At 38.1% G+C, this 25448-nt stretch overlaps 1 protein-coding gene across 1 annotated transcript; it reads left to right on the plus strand.

Annotated features, from left to right (window-relative positions):
* Positions 1 to 1327: 1327 nt before the first annotated feature.
* LOC136254539 (uncharacterized) lies at positions 1328 to 24258 on the plus strand. Its single transcript, XM_066047276.1, has 6 exons — positions 1328 to 1386; positions 2082 to 2385; positions 6487 to 6566; positions 12277 to 12426; positions 12984 to 13778; positions 22847 to 24258. The coding sequence occupies exons 2-6, from the start codon at positions 2115 to 2117 to the stop codon at positions 23891 to 23893; spliced, it is 2343 nt and encodes a 780-aa protein (XP_065903348.1). The 5' UTR covers positions 1328 to 1386; positions 2082 to 2114; the 3' UTR covers positions 23894 to 24258.
* The last annotated feature ends 1190 nt before the right edge of the window (positions 24259 to 25448 follow it).

Below are 25448 nucleotides of genomic sequence, written 5' to 3' on the forward strand. Positions count from 1 at the left end.
ACAGGGTGCTTGTTGTTGATGTGTGTGGCTTGAACAATGAACATGTAAGTTTCCACACAATTGTTCACTAATATCGTGAAAATTAATGTATTAAATTTTATAGAGGACTGAACGTGTGTTATAGCCTGTCTGACCACAGTCACAAGGCTAGAGGCCAAACAAAGTGCATGGCCACCATTTCATACCACAATAACAAACTTTACCCCTTCCCACAGCCGAAATTACATAGCTCGCTACAGCAAAACCTCCAACACTATAAAAATATTTAAAATCAAATATATTTACAGTGAGATAATGTGTGTATATAGGAAGCCTGAATGTCTGCTGTATAGTGTGCAGTACAAACATCTGAAATCACAAATTTAAATTGTGCTGATTGATATATAGAAATTTAATATTCATGTTATTAAGTTGCATGCATGCATATTTATTGACATGTCTACCTATAGGATTAGGAGGATGCGCAAATTTCTTGTAAATTGCAATGACCAACTATATGTCAACAGCCTTATACAAAACCATACTATACAGCATGCCAGCAATCTGAATTTACATAATAGATGAATTTCATAATAAGGAATTTTAAACCGTTGTTCCTAGCAACCTGAATTTACATTATTTTGTAGGTGTGAATGTTTTTCAAAAGTAACATCTCCAATTTTAAAAAGGATAGCATATATATATAGGTCATGAGATATGACATTTTAAAGTTTGCAGTTTTCCCATACATTATCTATGGGAGGGGGTAACATTTGCCCCTTCTGGGCAATCACATGGATAATGTATGGGAAAACCACAAATTTCAAAATGTCATATCTCATGATCTATATACCCTATCATTTTAAAATTTGGAGAGGTTAATTGTGAGATTCATATCTACAAGTAATGTTAAATTGAGGAATGACATTAATTGAATTTATTGTTTTCCCACACATTATTTATGTGATTGCCCAGAAGGGGCAATTCCTGCCCCCTCTCATAGACAATGTATGGAAAAACGACAAACTTTAAAATGTTATATCTCATGACCTATATATGCTATCTTTTTAAAATTTTAAGATGTTACTATAGACATTTACCCCTACAAATAATGTAAAATTCAGGTTGCTAAGGGCAACTTTTGTTATTATGAAATTCATCCATTGCTAACATTCTGGCTACCAAATTAATAGCAACAGAAGCAACCACAGTGGCAAGTAGCACCATCACTGGCATCAGCAAGAACAAGCAGTACGTATCAACATGACTTGCAGATTTTAAACTTGTATTAACTAATGCACCTATCAATGCATTGCCCCCTCCCCCCCCCTCGGGCGTAAGTGGGGCTTTACAGGGGGAATTGACACGAAACTACTGCCCCACTATGGGGCATTTGACGATCGTCCAGTAAGTGCCCAAATATTTTTTGTTGTAACTTCCTTCGCTATGTCAAATCCCGAGTTAATCCCGCGTTGCAACTGGGGCCAACGGTGGGGATTTGACACGATAGGTTTGCCCTACTATGGGGCATTTGACATTCGGCTGTGTCAAATCCCCACTATGGCCCCATATATGCCCGAGGGGGGGTAGTGGGGCAATACATTGATAGGTGCATAATAACTAAATAAAATTTTGCATTAGCGTTTTACCCCTTTAGGGGCTTTGCTAATTAATAAAATGAAATGAAATGACTTCCTAGGGAGGACGTTGCTAATAAATAGTGCTCGAAATATATATGTGGTACCATAGTCTATTTTTTATGGTGGTACCGTACGCAAGGAAATTTTGACGTCAAAAAAATTTGACGAATTCAGACTTCAGCAGATTTAACGAATAAAATGTTGACGAAAATGAAGAAATTGTAGGCACAACCTGTACTGATTCGTCAAATTCGTCAAATTTTTTTGACGTCAAAATTTCCTTGCGTACGGTATGGTATGCACTCGATCAACCCGTTCAGTCAGGCGGCGCTTATGAGCACCTGGCTCAGTAGTGTTAGTTGCTATAGTTACAGCAGCTGTTTGTCCTCGTGAAATTCCCTTAATTTTACCTCATTTCCGTTTTGCTAATTTTTATTTAATTTCAATGTTTATTCCTAACAGCAGGGGCTACTTGAGATCGAGATCTATATTGAGATGAGTCTTAAGTTTGGAGACCTTCTTCTTGACTTTGTACACAAACTAGAGAACTGTCTGCCATGCGAAGAATTGATATCACGTTTTATGGAAGAGGGTTTAGTGTCACGGTACGACTATTACACTCTTGAAGCCATTCCGAATACCATCAAAAAGAGGAGGGATGCAGTTTTACTCATAAGCGTTCTTCCACCGGAGAAAATTGAGCGATTTTGTTATATCATACAGGAGACTCCAACTTGTAAGGAACTGGGAGATGAACTTATGAAAGGTATAGCTAGCATATATTATACTGATGCATGGCATAGCAATGAAATGTAATACACACCGGTAGCACGACCCGTAATTATGCTACAGAATATAAGCCGGTTTGCTAGCCACCTACCTTTTAGCCAAAACGCTCTTCTTCAGTTTGTCTTTGATATACTGAATGAGCTGAATGCCTGGATTTCAGGCTGTGTGGCTCCTCAGGTGCTTGTCTAGACTGCAAGTCGTTTGTGGATGAAGTCACAGACTCACCACCTGGTCTGGGCGAGGGTCTGGGACTTATCTACATTCAGCATATAATAGTCTCTGCTTCACACATGTCAAAACATGCTATTGGGATTTGTCAAATGAAGCCATAAGGCCACTATTTGGTGATAATATGTTTTTCATCAGCGCCCGCATGTATTTTTACTGCTTCACATATATTAAAGATTTAACCATTTCATCTGATTAACCAAAATAAAAGATGAGCAATTCAGTTTTCAAGATTGCTGCACAGTAGCTACCTTGCATTGTATCCACAAAAATGTGAAAGATTAGACTGCAGTGATGCTTACTGATCCTTGAGTGGAACTGTGCCGGATTGTGTGACGAAGGATGACGGGAAATGGTTGCCAAACTGTGTTGAGTTAAGCTAAGTTAGCAAATTGTCTGTTATGCAGAGATTATCAGTCCCCGAAGAGTAGAGGCACAGATACTATACTTACAAAGGATTGGCAACGCGCGATCAAAACAATAGCGACGTCATTTCAAATCCTCGTTATGGTCTTTACATGCCCTCTGCCCGGTTACTAGATGCACAAGCTTCTTCGTTTCTTCTTCCGTAGCATGGGTAGTTCTCTCTATTGATGTACAACCTTCTTCAAATGAGCCCAGTACTATTAGGTGAGTAACTGATAAAGGAAAATAGCGTAACACCTCAACCTAGCGCGTAAAGAAGTTCCGAGACTCATACTTGCGGAGTTTTTACAAAGAAACAAAAACGCCTTGTTGAACACAATTTATAAGAGAATACTTGAAACCAGCGTTGAAACCGGGTCACTACTGCTGACCCAGATGACCCACTGACCCGGATTAATTAAAGCCGAGGCGTGCAATAAGAGCTATGTTTCGGCTAGTCTCGAGCGAGTGAGCGAGACTACGTTTTGAATGTTCAATTCGTGTTGAGTAAACAGGGGCGGATCCAGACTTTTAAAAGGGGGGGTTCCACTTTGGAATTGCAACTTCAGCCTAACTGTAGGTTGAAGACCAAAAAAAAAAGGTCATCACCTACTGACAATAGCTACCCCTCACCATAGATACCCTCAGTTTTGTGCTACATACTGCACTTACTAATAAATGGGCATGGTTGAGCGTATGTTGGTTACGCGATAAGTGGGTGTGGCTCACGAAAAAGCTACGCAATAGCGTTTATAAGTTTCCACGTCGTCAAACGAACAATTTCGTTTCTCACGTGATCCAATCCGGGTCAGACCCGGATGACCCCGAGAAAATGTGACCCGGATGACCCGACCCGGTTTCAACGCTGCTTGAAACCATTAGTAAAGTGCAGTGCTTTGTTTTATAGAGGTAAAAATTATTTCCTAAGTTGTGATTTGGAGCTCATTTTGAAGTCATTTCGTTATGTTGATTTGTGGAGTTTTGTCATGGTACTGGGAGAAGAAACAGCAAGTTACTATACAGCATAAGAGAGCTTAATGTTATGGTAATGCAGTGCAAACATGCATGAGCTCAAATTCAGATGTGGCATTAGCCATCAATACATTTGATCCAGCAGCTCAATGTATTGCCCTGAAGTCACAGTCGCTGGTGTATAGCCGTCCACCACTTGGTTGAGATGGTCATTTTATCTAGACACAGTGAGGGAGACAGTAGTGGAAGCAAAATGAAGCTGCTAGTAGTGCTATATGTAGGACATCAACGTAATTTTATATTGGTGCATACAGTAGTGAATCAAGAGCCTACATGGATATATCAAAACAGTTGTTCCACTGGATATCGAATTGATGTACCCATGTCACACCGAAGGTAGCATCTAAACCTGGAGTCCCCAGTATCAATCATGAACAAAATGTATACACACACCATACATTATAGACAAATACAATAACTGTTATTTAGTAGCTATGAACCGAAATGAGTTTGCCTGATACTACCTCGGCACATCACGTTCAGTATTGTCCACTGCAGTTCAGACACTGTATCAGTACAAAATAAGCACAGTATACTGAATAGCACAACTACATACCAACTATTGTTAATAGCATGTTTCCACCCTTCTGTAGACTGTAAAAATGCTAGAAATGTGACAAACAGTGGTTATTGTTGTAACAATAATACACAATGCTGTTTAAAATGCTGTTACTCTGTTACAAAACCTGACATATTATGCAGATCAATAGCCACATACTCTTAAGGAACAGCCATGAAATGTAGACATGTCGTAGATGGTTTTGTTGAATCCCCTCTTAGAATTGATTTCATAGTCACAGAGAAAAATCACTAGTTTGGGAGGGTAATGAAATTGACACAGCATTTTAATAACAGTCGCATCCATCACAGCTTGTGCAGATCAGTTGCAACTACTGCCGAGGGATCAGCAGCAAACTCTAAATCTCATAGGTCAATTCTTGAAATCTGAAATCTTTTACTCCAGATTTTGGTGCTAATTACTTGGTTGCTGACCCCTCAACCAATGCAGACACATATTGTAGTTAACACATAATGCCACAGCATTACACCATGAAATGCTTAAGACAGCCATGCCATCAAAGTTAAATCGTGAATGTAACATGAAAGTCATTTCATGAGTTGTTTCATAGGCCATGAAATGCATATGCATATCAAGATTTCGTGGGTGCAGTACCCATGAAAATGGGAAAAACCATGGGATCTTTCATAAGTAGAGGCATGACAATTTCATATACTCATCTGATAGTGAAATTACTCAATAGGAAATAAACTGCAGGGAGTAGGAGTATACAAGAATACCGGCAGATTGATCGATTTTACCTCAATTTTTACTCCATACAATTGCTGGGTGCACTATCATGGTTTATTAGTAGTACATCATCATATTAATATCACATACCAGCAGTATAATTCATTCTTGGACCTTTCAGGTGAGATTCCAGCTGGAATTATAGTGTTAACTTCCACCAACACAGCTCAGCTGCAGCCGAGTCACCGGATCTCTCATTGGCGATGACAAAATGGGCCTGCGATCGTAACTCCCTACAATAATCTTTTACATGAGTAGTTCCCCTCTTGTAGATAACGAATAACAACACTGGGAACGGTATAAATGGGCTATTCTGTCATGATTCTGTAGTCTCAGCCGTTTCTATGACAATAGATGCGCTCACTTATGTAACAACTCACGTGACCATAACAAGGATTGTCGAATGGTTGTTATGTGCATTGCCAATCTTTGTAAGTATAGTATCTGTGGTAGAGGTATGAAAATAAGTCTATAGCTAGCTATATTGTGGCAAGTACTGCGAATAATGGGTAATGGTAATGACCCGCCCGCCCCCACTATACATTTGGAAATTTTTGATGAAAAACATGATATCACCAAATAGTGGCCTAAGACCACATATACTTAATTATTGGTTTCTCATCCCCGCCCGCATTGCCATTTTTCTTCCCTCATCAAGGATTTTTTGCACCACTGGTGGCTTAGTGCAGCCATCCCACACCTTTTAAAGTTGGTACCTTGCTAGACCAGTCTAAGAAATTTGCATTCTGAGTCATTTTAGCTAGCTAATTCAGCTATCTAGTTAGTAAAAATCTGCCCTCCCGCACTGGTATTTTGAGTGCAGGAGGATGAGAAACTAATAATTAAGTTTATGTGGCCTAAAAACAAAAATTTTCACAAAACTGATTTCACTCTTAGTTCTTAGGAATTATGCATCAAAACAACCTAAAACATAATCTATATCATTTTAACAGCCTTAGTTTGGCTGAACTGGTCGATTAAAAAATCTCATTAACAGAAAATTGCTTTTACACATTTTAGTGAAAGTTTTGTCCCTTGATAATTTGTGGCTGTACTGTACTTGGCCTCTGATATATGTGCAAATATGGGTGTGTATTTTTGCAGCTTGCCAATTACAGAAACACCAGTTAATTAGTGACCTGAAGGAAGAGTTAAGAAAAGCCAAAGAGAAAACATCTGATATGGTAAGGGAAATATAAAGATTATGTAGTGCTATGCTGTAGCTAAATGTTTGCATGCATTATGCAAACTACAGTACCATTTCCTTCAGATATATTGTTAGTGTTGACACTGTTGAAACCAGGTTGGGTCATTGGATCACACATTTTGATGTGCTATGGTCCCTACTATAGTTGAAAATTCCAATTTTTTTGTGTACTTGTTTGTTATTATGACTGGTGAACCCACGCATACTGCATCTGATATGGCGCCGTGCTCCCCAGCTATATCAATTGTGAAAAGTGAAGTATCCATTACGCTTCGTTGTCAGCTACAGCCTGTATGTTCAACCAGTTACACAGCATTTCGAATCAAGAACTGTTCAAAAAGCACCTCTGCAATCCATGCATACCAAAACAAAGAAATGGTGCCATGCACCCCAGTTATATCAATTATCATCTGAAAAGTGAAGTATCCATTACACTTCATTGTTGGCTATGTTCAACCCGTTACACAACAGTACGAATCAAGAATTGTTCGAAAAGCACCTCTGCAATCAAAATAGCCACTATGAAAAATACAGACGATTTCCGTTACATAGGGAAGCCATCACGGACTACCGCCAAATCGACACTTTGTTGTCAGCAAAGATGAATGGAACACAAAGGAGGATACTGATAAGTCCATGAAGAATGCATTGTATGCCCGTAGGCTTAGCCGTTATCGAGTTACGCTTGTCTGAAGGTATCAGGCAGTCAGTCAGTCAGTCAGTCAGTAGAAAATTCCGTTAAATAAATATATTTTTAAAATTCTGTAGCAACTTGTTGAAAGTGTTTCGGGTCAACCTGAAAACTTGTTTGGGCTTAGTTTTACCTAACCAATAACCGATACTGCCTCATCATCATCAGGGAAAATTGAGGCTGGTTTTTGGGTGATGTTATTTTGTGGGCCAAGCCTACTCCTTTGTGGTCCCTACTACATAGTACCATCGTACTGTATGATACTACTGTACATTTACAGTAATCCCTAATTCAGTCATGGGTATAGGGATTAAATGTGCAATAGTATATTTGCAGGCGTTTGGCATCCTTCCTTGCTTTATTGTGCCTACAGTTGTAGTTGTGAAAAATATTGACCAGATAGTATCACTACCAGATACCATCCTCAAGATACCTCGGCAGTAATGGTTAGGTTAACTGGACCCAAAAGTTCCTTCAGTTTGTTCCACTAACTTGCTCCAAATTGTAAACATTATATATTGACTGAATTTTTTTTCTGACTGATTGACTGACTGACCGACCAACTGACTTCCTAATGATGCCTTCAGACAAACATAACTCAATAGTGGCTAGGCAGCTTGATTCAGTTGATTGCTTTACTATTAGACTTTATTTCTGGTCAACAAGTGCCTTTTGGCATGCTGCAATACGTACAATGCACTCAACATTTGTCCTCCTTTGTGTTTCATTTCAATTTGCTAATAGCACAAAGTACTGATCCATGGTAGCACACCAATGGCCTATCATGTGAGAACAAGGGTTCATAGTATTTGTGAGCTCTCTGTAAGAATAAAATCAGGCAGGCTGGCAGGCAAAAATTTGAGTTTGGGCGATTTAAAAAAATTCTATATCTGTCCATCTGTAAGTGTTTTCTTGTTTTTAATGCTGTATTTGATGCTAGATGGACTAATGTTATTGCGTAAAGGTGACATTTGTCACGTGAAATGTCTCTAGGATTTTTAAAAGCAGCATTTTAGGTGGTTTGCGTCACTTTTGGGAGATCCCTACTTACCGTACTGTTTGATTAAATGTCCACAATAGCTATTATATAATACAGTGTAGCTGCTGATGTAGATGACCTCCTCTGTTTCATTTCTTTTTTATTTCTTATGATCCCTACTCAAATGTTACACTTGTTTGTTTTTTAGAGCTAATTCATGATGGGTGAACCATCGCATACCACATCAAAAGAAAGAATGGTGCCAGGTACACTGACAGTATTAAAATTAAATACGTAACTGAGCATGTACCTTAACTATCAATTACTGTACGAGATGCTTTCAATTATTTTAAAGCGAAGAATAGTACAAGAAGTGCCTCTGCACACAGTTCAGTCACTATGGATATTATGAGTGATTGTGCTCCCCAACTATATATCAGTTACTGAAATACGAATTAGCCATTTCAAGTTTAGCTACATATGTTCCACCTTTTACAACTGAAATGCAGTATGAGAAGTGCCTCTCCAGTCACACTGTGGAAATCAAAGTACTGAAGCCACTGTGTTGTAATTCTGTGAATCAACATCTACAAGATAGTAGAGAAAGAAAAAGGAGGACAAAGGTAAGTCCATGATTCATGCATTGTAGCTGCTGTGATAGATGAGGACACATTTTTAGCTAAAGCAATGTCTAACAGTGAAGAAATCAAGGCAGCTACAATAAGAAGTGCCTCTAGTTGAAAATTGGAATTTTCAACTAGAGTAGGGACCATAACACATCGATAAAAGTACTGAAACAAGTTGGAGTAGTGCGTGATATTAAATCACAGTAAAACAATAAGAAGTGTCATATTCCTACTGTAATGATAAATGCACAGTAGGGATATAACACTTCTTATTGATTTAATATCACGCACTACTCCAGCTTGTTTCAGTACTTTTTATCAATGTGTTATGGTCCCTATTCTAGTTGAAAATTCCAATTTTTCGTGTACTTGTTTATTAACTTTTTTTGTAAAATAAAATCATTATGACTGGTGAACCCACTTATACTGCATCAAAAGAATGGTGTTGTACACACCAACTGTCAATTATCATATGAAAAGTGAGATATCCATTATGCTTTGTTGTCAGCTATTTTCAACCCATTACACAGCGTTATGAATCAAGAACTACAGCATTTAAAAAGCACCTCTGCAATCAAAGTAGCCACTATGAAAAGTATAGACAATTTCCATTATGAAGAGAAGCCATCACGCGCTACCGCCTAATATTGACACCTTTCGCTGTCAGCAAAGATGAATGGGACATATACAGTACAGCTCAAAGGTAACGTCGCAAGTATACACATGCGAGTAATGCTCGCATCTTCTCGCGGGATCATTCTTTTGCAGTGTACTGTACAATACCTGTGGAATATCGTGTGGATATGCACTAGCCGCGCGAGAAACTCGCCACACATGAGAACACTCCCTACTGAGTTTAGTAACTTCATACAACACTTAAATCACATAAACATTTGTGATCGGTCCCATAATTATGTTCGTGCAAGCCTAGCTAGCTAATTATACAGTAGAATGCAATAAACGCACGCCTGGGCCCGCAGAACGCAATGGGTGGAATATTTACGAAAACAAAAATTCTAAAGTGCTTGTTTCACAATGAAAGAAAGTGATAACACCAAAAACCTTGGCAGCATCGTGATCCCAAAAGCAAGAGGAGTTCCAAAATCTTTGTTTTGTGTCAGTACTCTCAAGGAGACAGAAGATATCAGCGTTAGTCTGCCTTGCATTAGACGAGCGGTTCACTATCGCTTTTTCTCACGTTCGTTTGCCTTTGCCGGTCCCCCATGGACGTATGAAAGGCCTGGAAGACAAAACTTACCCAGCAATGGATTTGCTTGTTCATGGAGAATTCGATGGTGCAAGTTGCATCTTGGTAGAGGACTGCATCCATATGTTATGATTGTTATATTAAACGCCTGTAGTTTATTGTCACTAGTACAAATTGATTTTTTGCTGTTAGCACTTCGTAGGCCCTTCGTAGCGCTGTAACTTCGAAATTTCTTGTCTTCTAGAGTTGAAACTTCGGTTGACCATTCCTTTAACTATCTAGATAAAGAAAATACGAATTAGAAAAATGCACTAACTGGGGTTCTGTGGCATTACTTGGCGACCAATCCATCTAGGTTTACGGTAGCTATACTGCTAGCTACAGCACTGACTGTAGTCCGTGACAGAGTCAAGGTAGTCAGTAGCTAAGTTACCAAGTATTCGGTAGCTACAACACAGGCATTGCAATAGGAGACTTCACAGCTGGCGGAACTGAGCCAGTGCTGCCTCCCAAGACCATCGGTGAGACCTGTTATCTGGTCTTGCGTGACGCTCTCGAGTAAAGTTAGCTATCATGGAGCATTACTGTAGCCTTGCTGCATCCACACGGGTCACTCGAACGCGCGTCATGCGTGTACATGCGACGTTACTCATGAGCTGTACTGTAGGAGGACACTGGTAAGTCAATGAAGAATGCATTGTATGTACTACGGTATGCCAAAAGGCACATGTCCGGCTGAAGTGACATTGAACAGTGAGAAAATCAAGCCTGTAGCTGTAACCATTAACAAAATTATGCATGTCTGAAGACATCAGTCAGTCAGACAGATAGTCATTCAGTCACTAGAAAATTCTGTTTAACATTTAAAAAAAAAATCCGTAGCAACTTATTGAAAGCATTTCGGGTTGATCTGAAGGTTTGTTTGGGCTTAGTTTTACCTAACCAATATGCCTCATCATTGTCAGGGAAATGTGAGGCTGGTTTTTGGGTGATGTTTTTTTAATGGGCCATACCTAAACCTTTGTGGTCCCTACTATACAGTACTATCATACTGTATGATGACAATGATTAGAAAACTTTTAAAAATTTTCTTGGAAAGGTTTGGAGTTGTTTTGAGGACATTTATGGGCTTGTTTGTTCCTAACCAATACTGCCAATGTGTCAGTCATGAAGGGAAAATAAGGCTGGTTTTGGGGTGATATTTTTGAGCAAGAAAGCCCTGATCCTACTATAACAGTACTACCATACTGTATGATGATCCCTACTAAAATGTAATTTTTAAACCAGGTGTGCGTCCACACCTGATTTACTGAAATTGTTTTCTTAGAAAAGTGTGTGTGTGTGTGTGTGTGTGTGTGTGTGTGTGTGTACCTACATGTACCTACCTATGTTTGTCCATACGCACCCACATGAACAAAGGTTTCTTTTCAGCAGTCTGAAATACTGGTGTAGCGACTCTCCTCAAACTTTGTGAAGTACATTCTTTTCAAGTTTTACAGGTGTTTTAATAACTGAAAAAGAATGGTGCAGGCCTCGTAGACTACCAGGAATAGCCTATCTCTTCAAGTTGAAAGTGGGCATATGCAAACGAAAATGAAGAGCAGCTTTGAGGCTTTGTCGAGAATTATACAAACTATAAAACAGTTTAGAAGATGCTTCTGTGCGTAACATGTTGTTAAAAATAGTATGCTTAACAAATGCTTCCTTAGTGATGCATAGCAATGTAATCGAAGAATCACAAAATTTTGTGAATTGCTAAATCCAAAGTTACATTAACTTACTTAATTAATGTATTATTAATACAGCACCTACCAAACTGTATGATGATCCCTACATACTCAAATTAATTTTTGCAAATGTAACTTATCTGTGTTGAGCCTATACAAAGAAAACAGATAGGAAATGTCCATAGTAATGGCTTTAGGCTTGCAAATGTGATTAGAATATGAATGTACCTTGGTACAATAGGTGCAGCTTCAGATTTAAAAAAAAGCACATGTCATAGCCAAGTAATGTTATCGAAAGTATTGGTAGTAATGCGAATGACCACATGGATCTTGGCAGGTATGCAAAGATGTGCAAAACTTCTAAAAAAAATTAGGCAGTCACTTAGCTCATCCCAAACTCTTGGAACATTTCTTAATATTTGTCATACCTGTATATCTATTTCTTGTTCTTTTGTAGAGAGTTAGTGAACTAGAAAAGGAATGTGCTGAGCTGAGAGATCAATTACAAGAGCAACAAAGTGAGACAATGAGATGGCAGCTAAAATGTTCAGAATTAGAAATCAAACTCAAAGAGTTGCAAGCAAAATGTTCATCTTCCATAGTTAAGGTGTGTGTGTGTGTGTGTGTGTGTGTGTGTGTGTGTGTTCTTGTTACATATGCAAATATAGTATGTAATAGTTTTACCACAGGCACAAGTGCTTTGCCTGGTATATATGCACTTGCCTGAGGGCCGAAAATTCATAAACTTGTTATCAACAACTCACGCATATTGTATGTATGTATATGTAGAGTACGAATATACTTTTGCATATCAATATAATCGTGTCTTGATTGCAACCTTTTTAAGTAGGTCCCGTGTTCATTAAATCTCTTTCATTGTTTCATATTGCTGTGCTGTTCAGTGTTATAGAATAATTATTATCAAAAAATCAATAAAAGCTTTAAATAAATGAGCATTTAGTATACAGTGTACTCCAGATTCAAAAGTCTATTGTATAGAATCACAGGTGAAATGATGATATAATGGTTATTTGAAGGAACCTTAATTACTTTACAGTATTTATACAGTTCAGTTTAGTGTGTACTGTTATATGTATCCATGTATGTACAGTATGTATGGTATCTATAGAACATATTCTACCTATTACTTGATTGTTGTAATAGCAATTATCCAAAGCTGATTCAAAAGATGATTGCTTGGGAGCTGGAAAGTTTGGAATAGTATGCAGGGTCAAGCACCAGGAGGGATGTTATGCTGGAAAGACCATTGATAGCAATCTTTATGGGGATGACTCTAACATTGTTGCCAAACTGACGGAGGTTTGTAGCAAGTTCTTCCGTATTCGTCATCATCATGTGGAAGCTTTCAAAGCAATACAAAACTATGCAGAAGCTTTTGTGTTATTGACTGATATGTTTCCTGAAAATCTTGATGATTTTGTCAAACGCTCCTGGGATACTCTACCTTACTGTGAACAGTTAAGTCTAATCCAAAACATGGCTGATGGTTTATGTTTCTTACACCAAAATCATATCATCCATTCCAACCTTCATGGTAGAAATGTGTTGATCAGTCATGATCGTCAGGCTAAAATCAGTGATTATGTTTGTCCACAGTTGCAACAGGATGGTCTTCTCCATAAAGCAACTGATGTTGATGACAAGTCCCTGGCTTTTGTGGCTCCTGAGATATCTATTGAACAGCCTGTACACACTTTTAAATCAGACGTTTTTTCTCTGGGAATTCTCTTCCTACAAGTTCTAACCCAGGTTATTCCATCTGCTGATGGTAATTTGATGAACATCCTTGATGGCTGTAATCCTGCTCGATTGTTAGTTGAAAGTTGCTTGAGTGAAGACAGCACATCACGACCAGATTGTGTCAGAGTCTGTAACTCTGTGACTCATGTTAGAGACAGCCCCCAATATGTGATCTACAACTGCCTATATGGAAAAAAAGTAAGGTGATCATCATTAATTATTTAGCGTTAATTAAGGTTACGGGATACCATAGATACTAGAATACATAATGGATTGGAAACGCAATATATTTTTACGGTTACGGGCTCGATACAGTCACGTGATGTGTTAGTGACAGCTGAGAATGGCAAGTGGGCTGGTCAGAGGGGCTTTTTCTTTCGTTATTAAGGATGGGACGTTTACTGGCACCAGTGAACGGAGCAAAACCACATTTCATGAAGCGAACTTGTTAATTAGCAAGTTGCTGAAGATAATTTTGCCGTTCCTTTCGACCACTTCGCAAGAAAGTTGCTGGCACTTCTAGAATCCTTGGTAGGCGGTTGCTGCAGTGCAGTTCGAAGTGAATGTACTGTTATACAAAGAGAGAAGCTGTGGATTGCCTATCACCAGAAGCACACAAGTGAAGTTGTCATGATATGGGAAGACTTGTTCGATGCAATTCATCAACGTCTGGACCCCTTGGTGTATCAAGCCGTGACACAGAAGTTATTCGAAGACATAATAACTAGAATTGCACCCACCAATAACAGCAGCAGTAGTAGTAGTAGTAGTAACAATGAGACACTAAGCTTCATTTCTTCTGACGAAGAATGCATTGTGAGGTATACAGCAGGCTATGTGCCATTTGCTTTGTTTAAGAAGTATGAAAAGCACCCTACACAGCATTCACTTGAGTGTATTGAGTGCCTATACAACATGGCAGTTCAAGGAGAGGATTCAGATTTCCTAGAATGCACATGTGCTTGGATAACTCAAGTCAATAGAGGAGGTCTATTTGAACTCAGTGATACAGCCTATTGTTTGTTTAAAAATTGAATTAGAAACACGGATCAGCTTGCCATCTCACTTAAAGCGCAGCATAGAAACCAGCAGTAGCAAAGAATCACTTATAACCTCAATCATGAAGAACAACAAGGTGCAAATACATTTGGTTTAATTTATGTACAGACATGCATGACACAACCGTAGCTATGATGCTGCTCAAGGAGATCGTTGAACTCTGGCTGACAATTTGGGGCAACTCAATTGCTGGCCAACGGCTGGAGATGTACAAAAGCTGTACTGCAAAGAACACCAAGTGCAAGGCACGACTGAGGAAAGCTTTAAAAGAGAAGCAGTAGCTGAGTCAAGTATGCAGTACTGTATGTATAAACAGTGTTACAGGTTTTTGCAATTGAATTCGGCGACTTTGCAATTGAATTCGTCCCGTTTGCAATTGAGTTCGTCGCTTTTGCAATTGAATTCGTCCCGTTTGCAATTGAATTCGTCCCGTTTGCAATTGAATTCGTCGGTTTTGCAATTGAATTCGTCCCGTTTGCAATTGAATTCGTCGCTTTTGCAATTGAATTCGTCGCTTTTGCAGTTAAATTCGTCCATAACAAGAATGGCAGCTGGAGCAAACATGAAAACATGATGTAGCAGCTGCTACAAGAACTTGTTCAAATACAACAGTAGTAAACAACTCTTTGTAAGGCAATAATTCTTCCTCTACAGCCTCTCCAACAACATTCCAAACTCTACTCCGCCATTCGCGATGGGTGTGGTCACTCGCGAGCAAGCTAATTAACTTGTCAGACAGCTATCAGCTTCGCGTACTACCAGCTTCAATTACCTTCTAGTGTCTCAAGTGTAACTCTCCAAGGTATAAATAGTTCATCTCTTAATGAACGGGTTGGTTTCTTGGAGCCGTTTTGTTTATGACGAATTGTAATGCAAACGCGACGAATTCTATTGCAAAACCGACTAATTCAACTGCAAAAGTGACGAATTCAATTGCAAAACCGACGAATTCAATTGCAAACGGGACGAATTCAATTGCAATACCGACGAATTCAATTGCAATACCGACGAATTCAATTGCAAACGGGACGAATTCAATTGCAAAGGCGACGAATTCAATTGCAAAAACCTGTATTATTGTTATTATATATATATATACATTATTAGTAATTACCCCAGTTTTATAATTGTAGTGTGCATCAAAGATAGCTGCTATACCAGCATTGTATATGAAATACTAACGTTGTATTTATGTACAGTTTCTTTTCATGCTATATTCTCCGAGTTACTTTTGGAGGTTCTGTGTCGCTTTGGCAGTGGTGCACTATCAGCAATATGCATTTGGGGACCGAGTTGATGACTTCCTGCTCTGGTAGCTGTTACCCCTTAGTGGTGCTAGGGCTGCTGAACCTTGCACGTGAATTGATGCACTATTTTCCAGAAATTGTTTAGCCGATGGGTTGTCATTCCACCCTCCATGATATCTCTGTTTGCCGAAGAAACTTTCTACTGGATCTTGGCAAAATCTTTCACTTAAACGTAACTGACATTGGGTACAGCTAACAGAAGAGGTATCAGTTCTAGAAATGACAGCACTATAACAGACAGCAATTAATAGCTGAAATAAATTATTATACACACAACATACCTGCAATCTCCAATCCTTCTCTCGTCTCTCTCGACAATAGCATCATGTTCTGTTGGGCTGGTGTAAACCCCTGCTGTTTCTTAACATTTGTTTCCCATTCTTTCAGCCACTGTAGAAATTCCTCCTTCAGCCACTGATACATGCATGTATGTAAATTCATCAAGTTTAAGTTTATACCGTACATAATTAATTTGTACAGGCATGCACGTGCACACAAATATATACAGACAATCATGCATATTATGTACATTCAGTTGATGTTACCTTAAGTCATGGGTCATCTGGTTTTGAGTACGAGTTCAAGTCTGGCTTAAGTGTCTTGAAACTTTCTGATGTTCATCTCACATTAAAACAATCCAAAAACCTGTCAAACTTTCGAATAAAAGTGGTGGTCTCTTTTGTCTCCTCTTGCTTGAAATGTTCAAATGCACTGGCCACTGATGAACTTAGTACCTATACACATGCATGGACGATAATTTTTATAATAATTATTCACAAACAAACTATTCTTACTTGAGCTGCCAACTTGACACGCATTCTGGAATAAGAATTCAGATGCAAATGTTCTCGCTTGATGTTTGGAGTGAAAGTCATCCCAGATAAGAACTGACACTTCTTCTGTAGATCAATTAGGTGAGTCCAACTTATGTGGTATCCATTATTCTGTGTAATGAAGTTAGCTATGTAACATAGTTATTTGAATGCAAAGTTATATTAACACACATTCAAGATCACTCATGCTCAGTGTTCTGACAATATATAACTTAGCAACATGTTTAGCTCAACGTGAATTGGATATATAACTGAATGAAAACTTATTAATGCAATGTGTATGAGTATGTGCAAGTATAATATGTGCAGTCATTATGCCATCTAAACATTTATAGTAAAAAAGAACTAATACTTACCCACAGAGCACGACTGTTACTGTGTGCAAATGAGTTGGACCAACAGTTGCGAGTCGTCTTAAGTGAGGCACATCGGGCATAAAATAAATATCCCGCTTGTCACTGCTGTAAGGATTTGGGATTTTGTACACTACCTCTCCTGGTGTTTGCCCAACTTTCTTATGCATCTGAAAAAACTTTCGATTGGGGGATGCTCCATCTGCTGTTATTGCAATAACTTTCAAACCACATTCTTCTATGTTTTTCACTACTTCCCACTTGATTGGAAATAGTTCTTCACCTGTGGTGTCTCTTGTTGGTACGCAAACAAATGGAAACTGCAAGGTTGTAAAAATTCCTCTTACCATAAACATCAACATGTGTGTGGCAACATCATTGGGTGTAATCTGGACTTCAGTCACTGCTCTGTTACATCTCGATTCTATTTTATCTAGGATGTTGTTAATATCACCCAAGTTGACAAATCCAATAAACTCACTAGAATTTTTATCAAATACTAAATCTTCTTTAACCTTCATTTCATCTGCTAATAATACCACATACTGATCTTTTTCTTCTTTAACATTGGCCTCTTTTACTAGTTCTAAGTTAATATATTTCTGAAAACCGCATCTCTCTTTTGTGTAGTGAGTATAGTCTCTTAGCGTCCTTTTCTGAAGGTAATGTAAGTACTCCTGTACTTCTAATGGCATGATAAGCACTGGATGAGCGATATTTGACATGCAAGCACCATTTGACAATTGCTGGATGCCAACAAAGTTGGCGTTTGTCTGTTTGCTTTAGTGCTTCTAATTGTTGTTCCCAAAAGATTCTTCGAAATGTACCTTCTGAATTTTCATTTTTGATTTCATTACTGACTTCTTTCATTATGCTACTTATGTCACTTTGTAAATCTTTCTCTAAAGTTATGCCTTCCTTATTTGTCAGCTTCTTCATAACTGTCTTCAGCTTTCTCTCAGCTGCTGTTGACCGCATTTTAAGATTTTTATAACGTTGTAATTGTTCTGGTGGCATAAGTAAACAAAAAATTGGTGGTACTACTAGTAGAAATCCTCTCATTTGTCACAGTAGATTGAGACTGAGTAGATTTTTTTGAATTCCAATTATGGTAAAAACTGCGAAGACTGTCTCTGTACAACACACAGTTGTCACATTTGGTACTGTTGGTTATTATTCTACAGGAATTACTGCGGACTGTTTGACTGTACCATTCACCGTTTAATTCCACAGGAGCAAATGTGTCCAAACTTGCTACAATATCATCACCATGACGTGATGTAATTTTACCTCCTCTAGAGATTGGCATATCTACAAAGCTGTTGTCTGTATGACCATTGCAGTTATCCAGCTTTACAATGAGAGAGATCAATGAGTCACGGTTTAGTTGTTTTGGAATGGAGGAGAGTATAGGTGATACAGAGTCACTCACGCAATGGCCATGCACAAATGCTGTCCATGAAAAATCATTTCTAACTGTTATACAATGTGTAACTACTAATAGTTGAGTAGATGTTGTGGGCAGTGTGAAATCAGAAGGTATAGAGACTACCTTTCCAATGTTTACTGTGATTACTGCAGTATCATTTTTTTCAGTGGTGGTGGATATTGTCCAGTGTGGTGGCAAGGTGACCGACTGCATCAATTCATCTAAGGACTCCTTGCGCTGTATGGAATTTTCCATGACTTCAGTTAGGTCCTCATGCACTTACTGACTGCAGGTCCTCTTGTGTTTAGGTGGGCGGCCGCCGCGAGCGGGACTTCTGCTATGGTCTCCACTACCTTCAGGAACTTTACCTCTGTGTCGTTTTGGCTGTTTAGCAGTTTTAAATTTTCTCCCTCCCATGGTCTTTAATTATTTTTGCACTCCTGGAGATATCGTCGTTCCATTGCTTAGCCAAACGAATCAGTAAGTCGCTTCTTGTCTCCTAGAAAACCCCCACAAAATGCCTAAATATATTACACTTTTTCGAATATAGCATTATAATTTCCCAGCAATGTTTAAAACAAAGTATATTTATGCATGCATAGGGCTAACACACAATTTATAGTAGGCTCTAACATCGTACAATATTGAAGCGGTGAGCATGAAAAACCCCACAGTGGTTTTTGGCCACAAATTTCACATTGAAATACAATTAAACATACTACAAACGAATCAGACTAACCTTAAATACCTACCTTTCGTTAGCTACATTCCTTGCACATGCAAGCGATGACATTATAACGTAATAAACTATAACGACATGGTGGGCTAGGCTTATAAACCCGAGTATAAACCGTATCCATGCAATTCTTTTACATATCACGTGACCATATCGAGCCCGTAACCGTAAAATGTATTGCGTTTCCAATCCATTATGTATTCTAGTATCTATGGGGATACTGAGCGACTGTCAAACAAAAAATTTTATTACATAATTAAGGCGGGCTTGGTGTTGTTGTGTTGTGTATCAGCTGGTAACAGGCTTAAATTGTTGGGAGAATCATAGCATGCTGACTGGACTGGTACAAGGTACAAGAAAACACACGTAACAGTACAAGATAACATAACGCATGCATAGTTTTGCTGACTAATGGTGATATTTTCCTGAACCAAAATCAGGACTGTCAAACTAGTTGTTAACATTTTGTATAAGCAGACTACTAGTTTGGCTTCTTGTCTAGGTCCTGATGGAGCCATTTGTTAGAAATAATGTTTCTAGTACTTGTGATATCAATTTAAAAATTAAATTTGTGACCACAGTGTCTTGCTTTAGGCCATATTGTAGTCATATTTCAGCAACTATACTCATTATTCACAAATCCTCTTGTCAGTCCCTCACAAATGATGTTCTTCAAATCTTAGATTTGTTAGTAAGTTCTCATGGTTCTTCATTGGTCTGATTTTTGGTTCATAGTTTTCACTAATTGGCATGGGGACAACTCATGTTTCCATATCAACATTTGAATTCCATGTCGATTAATGAGAAGTTAAGAATGCATAAATATTTGATAACAAGAAAAATCAAACCCCTAATCATGAAAAATGATTGATAGTGTACATGTGGGGTTTACAGTATCCCGTAGCCTTAAAGGCATTTGGAATTTAAATTTATTTGGCTATATAAGCTTAAAGAGCCAATAACTTGTTTGATATACTGTAGCTAGGTTACAAAGTAAACATGCATTAGTACAAATCCTAAGACCATTTGGATAAATGCATTGAATAATGAGGAGGAGACACAAAATACCATACAGAGTTGGGATATATAGCTACTTCAGAAAAGTAGCAAGTTACTAGATACTCATTACTTTTATCCCATGTAACTTAGTTACAGTTACTTTTGAAAGGTAACTACAGTAAGTTTCTAGTTACTAGTTACTTTTTTTACTCTGTTAACTTTTGTAACATAGGCGGTGCCCCCCCCACCACTTTTATGGGACAATGTTTGCAAGAAAAGATCAAGATACTCTAATAGAACATTCAATTCTAGATACTCTAATAGAGCAGTCACAGTATTCAGAGGAGCAGTGTGGCAAGCTACTTAGCTAGGTATGTGTAGTTATAAATAAGGAGATATAGTTGGTGGAGGGCAGCTATTGTCAGCAGGTAGTTACCTTTTTTTTTGGTCGTCAGCTTACAACTGACCTGGCCCCCTCACTCTTTGGCCTGCTCCACTGCCCCTGTTTTGTAACATGATTATTTTGCCCAGAGCAAGGGAAGAAGAGAACTGTAAATATTATGTGACTGAATTTGACAAAACAAGGTTTCCACACACATCCACTTATATGGCTTTGAAGTACCATAACTCAATGTAGGAGTATGCCATTAGTTTCACACTTTGACCTGGTATTTTACAATGCTATGGAAGAATTGTTTGAAAATTTTAGGTCAATAGCTTACTGAGTAGTCAAGTTACAGTTTTTTAATTTGGATGTGTGTGGAAGCCTTGTTTTGTCAAATTCAGTCACATATAATAATTATACAGTATGTACACTTTCTGAAAATAACGATTCTGTGGCAATTTCAGTTCAGTTTCAACTGTTACGTCTGTATACTCAAGCTGAATCATGAAGAACAGGTACACAGAAAGTGTCTACTTAATGTGGCTGTAGCACAAAAATTGAAGTGCTCTTACTCTTAAAGCATAATTACCTACATGTACAGTATAGTTACAATGTAACTATTGTAACTAGTTACTAATTACTTTCAGGAAGTTGTAACGAGTTACAAATTACTAGTTACAAAACAAGTAACCAGTTATATTACTAGTTACTTTTATAGTAACTAGTTATGTGACTTAATTACAAAGTAACTAGTTACCCCCAACTCTGGTAGCATATTGAAATATGACAACGGAAGGTTTCAGTGCCAATAATTATAATGAGTATTGGTATTGGTCAATTGCAAGTTTAGAATGTATATCACTCAAATGGTATAAGTACTATGAAAAGTACTGTAGTAAAAGTGCTATTAAAAGCACTATAGCACTACATGGCCAAGTGGTCGATTTTCTATAGGCGGGTGTGGGTTAGAATCCCAGATTGGTCGAGTTTTTTTATTTCTGAGGCTTTTGTGTACCACTTTGTGTTAATCTTTTTTGAAATTATGCTGACGGTTTGGATAAAAATCACTTTCTGTACAGTCATAGGTAACCATAGTGATCATGCTATGTACCATATAGTGGGTTACTTTCAAAGCAGAAAATTTTGCAAAAGAAACAAAATCTGAATTTTGAAATTTCGAAGAATGTATACTTTGAAGTCCGGTGGATTTCAAATAAATAGAAATTCACGTCGCAAATTACAAAAGACACACATACATGCATGCATGCCAACAACTGACTTACTGATGGAATAATCCCCATCCCTATGTACTGAAGAGAAGACTGGGGGAGTCTTGAGTGGAGCAAATTCTACTGGCTCGATCATGCCCATGCTACAGGTGTATATGGGAATTAGTAAAATACGGAATAACGGAATTGCGGAATAACGAAATATGCAAAACTTATATTTTGCAGATTGTACAAATAGTTATATGCTCTATAGTAATTATACTTTATTTACCTTGTAACAGCTCTGCATGGCGCACCACGGCGATGGATAGAACAGCAGCTGGCGAGCATCAAATGGGACGAGCACACAACCAATCATCCTCGCACGATCTACCTTCGCTAACTTTACCTACCTACACTCCTGATTCAAACCTGAAGAGTTTTGAAATCCATTTAAAGACACACAACCACTGGACTTTCCTGCGTGACTCTAATAAATTCTGTCTTATGCAGATGAAGGGCAACTAGTTTAACCTAAGAATAGAACAAAGTCTTGGCGTTTTGTAGCTATATCAACTAAGGGGTATAGATAAGTAAGTTTAGCGAAGGTATATTGTTCTAGGGTGATGGGCTGTGTGCTCGCTCGTCCCATTTAATGCTCGCCCAGCTGCTGTTTAGCTATCCATCGCCATGGCGTGCCATGCAGAGCTGTTGCAAGGTGTAAATAAAGTATGATTGCTATAGAGCATGTAACTATTTGTACAGTTCCGCAATTCCGTTATTTGTACAATCTGCAATTTCTTTTTGCTTATTTCGTTATTCCGCAATTCCGTTATTCCGTATTCCACGTTTTACTAATTCCCGGTGTATATTGAATTGCAGCAGATGGTGTCAAAACCCAACAGTAACAGATCTAGATCAGCTGTTTATTGGCTATTGTTTTTCTTTTTTTTGTAGGAATTACCTTCATTACTGTACTCATTGAAAAAGAAAAATGGTCAAATAAAATGGAAGCATCTTACTAATCTACCAGTACCAATGCATTCTGCCTATGTGGTTAGACTTGATGATTGTTTGTATGTGACTGGAGGTGTTTGTTCATGTGAAAAGGTAGATCTTCATACTTGTTCACCTGTAGCAGGCAGAGAAGAGCAATGTAATGTCAATGCAAGTTCTTGTGTCTTCAAGTTCAGTTTGTTCCATAGCACCTGGAATGTTTTGCCTTTGGCTAAACACAAATTAGCTGTTCCCCATATAGTATGTGGTAAACTTGTACTGTTTGGTGGACGGGACTTGTCCACAAATACAATCACTAATCAGGTTAGCACTTATGACACTAAAAGTGAAACCTTGTCTTACCATTATCCCAACTTGAGGGAGTGTAGGTGTTTTCCAGCTGTTGTCAGTTGGGGTGATTATGTCATTGTGGCTGGTGGGAGGAAAAGGGATGGCTTGTTGAATGATGTTGAAGTGTTAAATACTACGGAGGATCATTGGACTAAACTACATGTTTCCTTGCCGAGAGGGATGTTCAGCTTGTCTGCAACTGTTTCAAATGATATTTTGTATCTAGCAAGAACACTTGGCGGCTTTCGTCCCTCTACCTCACAAAAAGCTTACTCAATGCCAATAAAAGATGTGATAAGCCAGTCACAAGATAACCAACCTCTTACACCAAACAGGAGTTGGAATTCCCTAACTGATACTCCTTACATCAATGCTACTATTGTTCCACATGCATACCCTCCAATCATGGTGGGTGGTAGTGACTCGCAGGGTAACACAGTTGAGGATATTTTGTGTTATGATTTGGAGTCTAAGTCATGGAAGAAAGTTGGTTCATTGTTTAGTAAGCTAGCATACACCGCTGTCACTACGATTAGTAGTCATGCCGTAGTTGTTCTTGGTGGTTGCTCGAACTCAAAAACTAATGAATGTTGCAAGACCAGTGCCATGGATACAGTTCAGTTGGGTTATGTAGACGAATCTTCATTGTCTGAATAAGCACACTAATGAACCTGTAATTTATGGAGCATGTGAGTGTGCCGGCTAGCAAGAAAGTTAAATTAGAGTCCACAAAATGGTCATTTAATGTTTACACGACATGCATAGTAATTATCTTGTTCCTTATGTATGAATGTAGGTTGTATATACACTGTATATAATAATACTTTTATCCCAAGTAACTATTGTAATTATCAATGTATGTAACTTGATATACTCTCTGTACCTCATTGATCCCCTTTAAGACATGTATTGTACAAGTTTCCATAATTAAGCACCTGTTGTATAAGTTAATTTGTTTTTTACCGACATGCTTGTAATGTTTGTTGTGCTTTGTTTGTTCTTGTATCTTGTTTTTTTCGTCATTTGTCTTTTGTACGACAAATAAAAAAATAATAACTTAATAAATGTGACCGGGCCTGCGAAAACAGGGCATGTGGGCACAAACTACATCCCATTGCTCTACAGGTCATATCTCTGTACTGGAAAAGTATATTTCCATTCTGTAACTTGCATCATGATGCCACTTAAATGCTTACTAAGAGGTGAAAATTTCAATGCCATAGCATAATGGTACAAAACATTATAAGTGATGAAAATGTGAAAAAGTAGGCAAAAATCATGTGCCCACATGCCCTATTATTGCAGGCCCGGTCACAAATATAGATATCTCTTTCCTTTGGGAACAGCATATTTTTGAAATGGTCTACCCAAGTCTGATTGTTCATAGTAAAATATTCCTGTGCAACCATTCAATATAGCTCCTATTTTCCCAGTGAGTAACTGTATGAAGACTAGACTTGTTGATATACGTAGCTGGGGAGTTAGTTGCTATGAACTAGTGCTGTGTGACTTGGGTGTAGAATTTGTAGATTATATCTGTGCATATACCTACAGTACATATTGTGCAGGTTATCCACTTATAATGTTGTCAGTAATGAACCGTGAACAAACTCATGATGTCCCATGTTATAACAAAAGTGAGGAAAATCAGGAAATAGTGCAGTTTCTCAAGAAGATTCAATAGTGTTAAGGTGGATTCTTTGCCATCCAACATATCGTTATACATGATTTCACTATCACTTGGGTGTTTACTGGTCAGATTTGCAGATGTATTATGTGGTATTGTATACTTCACCATTAATTTTTAGAATCAATGATGAAAAAATTAATTAAATCCTGATATTCTAGCTAGCTGGCACCATGCAGCTAATTTGCACCTGCATGTTAAGCATGGATATGCACAATTTCCTTTTACATGGACTTCAACTGCAATAACTGACAATTAAGTTCTACTTGAAGGACAGCATAAGGTTGGGTACTGTACAAATGCAATTGTACAGTACAAATAAATGATAATTAGTTTCCAATGTTGCATAGGAAGTAACTGTTTTTGTTATCACTTCATGTATAAAGGAACATTGTGTAAGAATAAATCAATGTGAAATGTACACAATGTAGCACAAGTCTTCACATTGAGTTGATTCCTGAGAAAAAGAAAAGTGAGGTATACAATTTCACAGCTTCTGAACAATTCCAGTAGGGATATCTAAAT

The sequence above is a fragment of the Dysidea avara genome, chromosome 4 (assembly GCF_963678975.1).
Source record: "Dysidea avara chromosome 4, odDysAvar1.4, whole genome shotgun sequence".
Lineage (NCBI taxonomy): Eukaryota > Metazoa > Porifera > Demospongiae > Dictyoceratida > Dysideidae > Dysidea > Dysidea avara.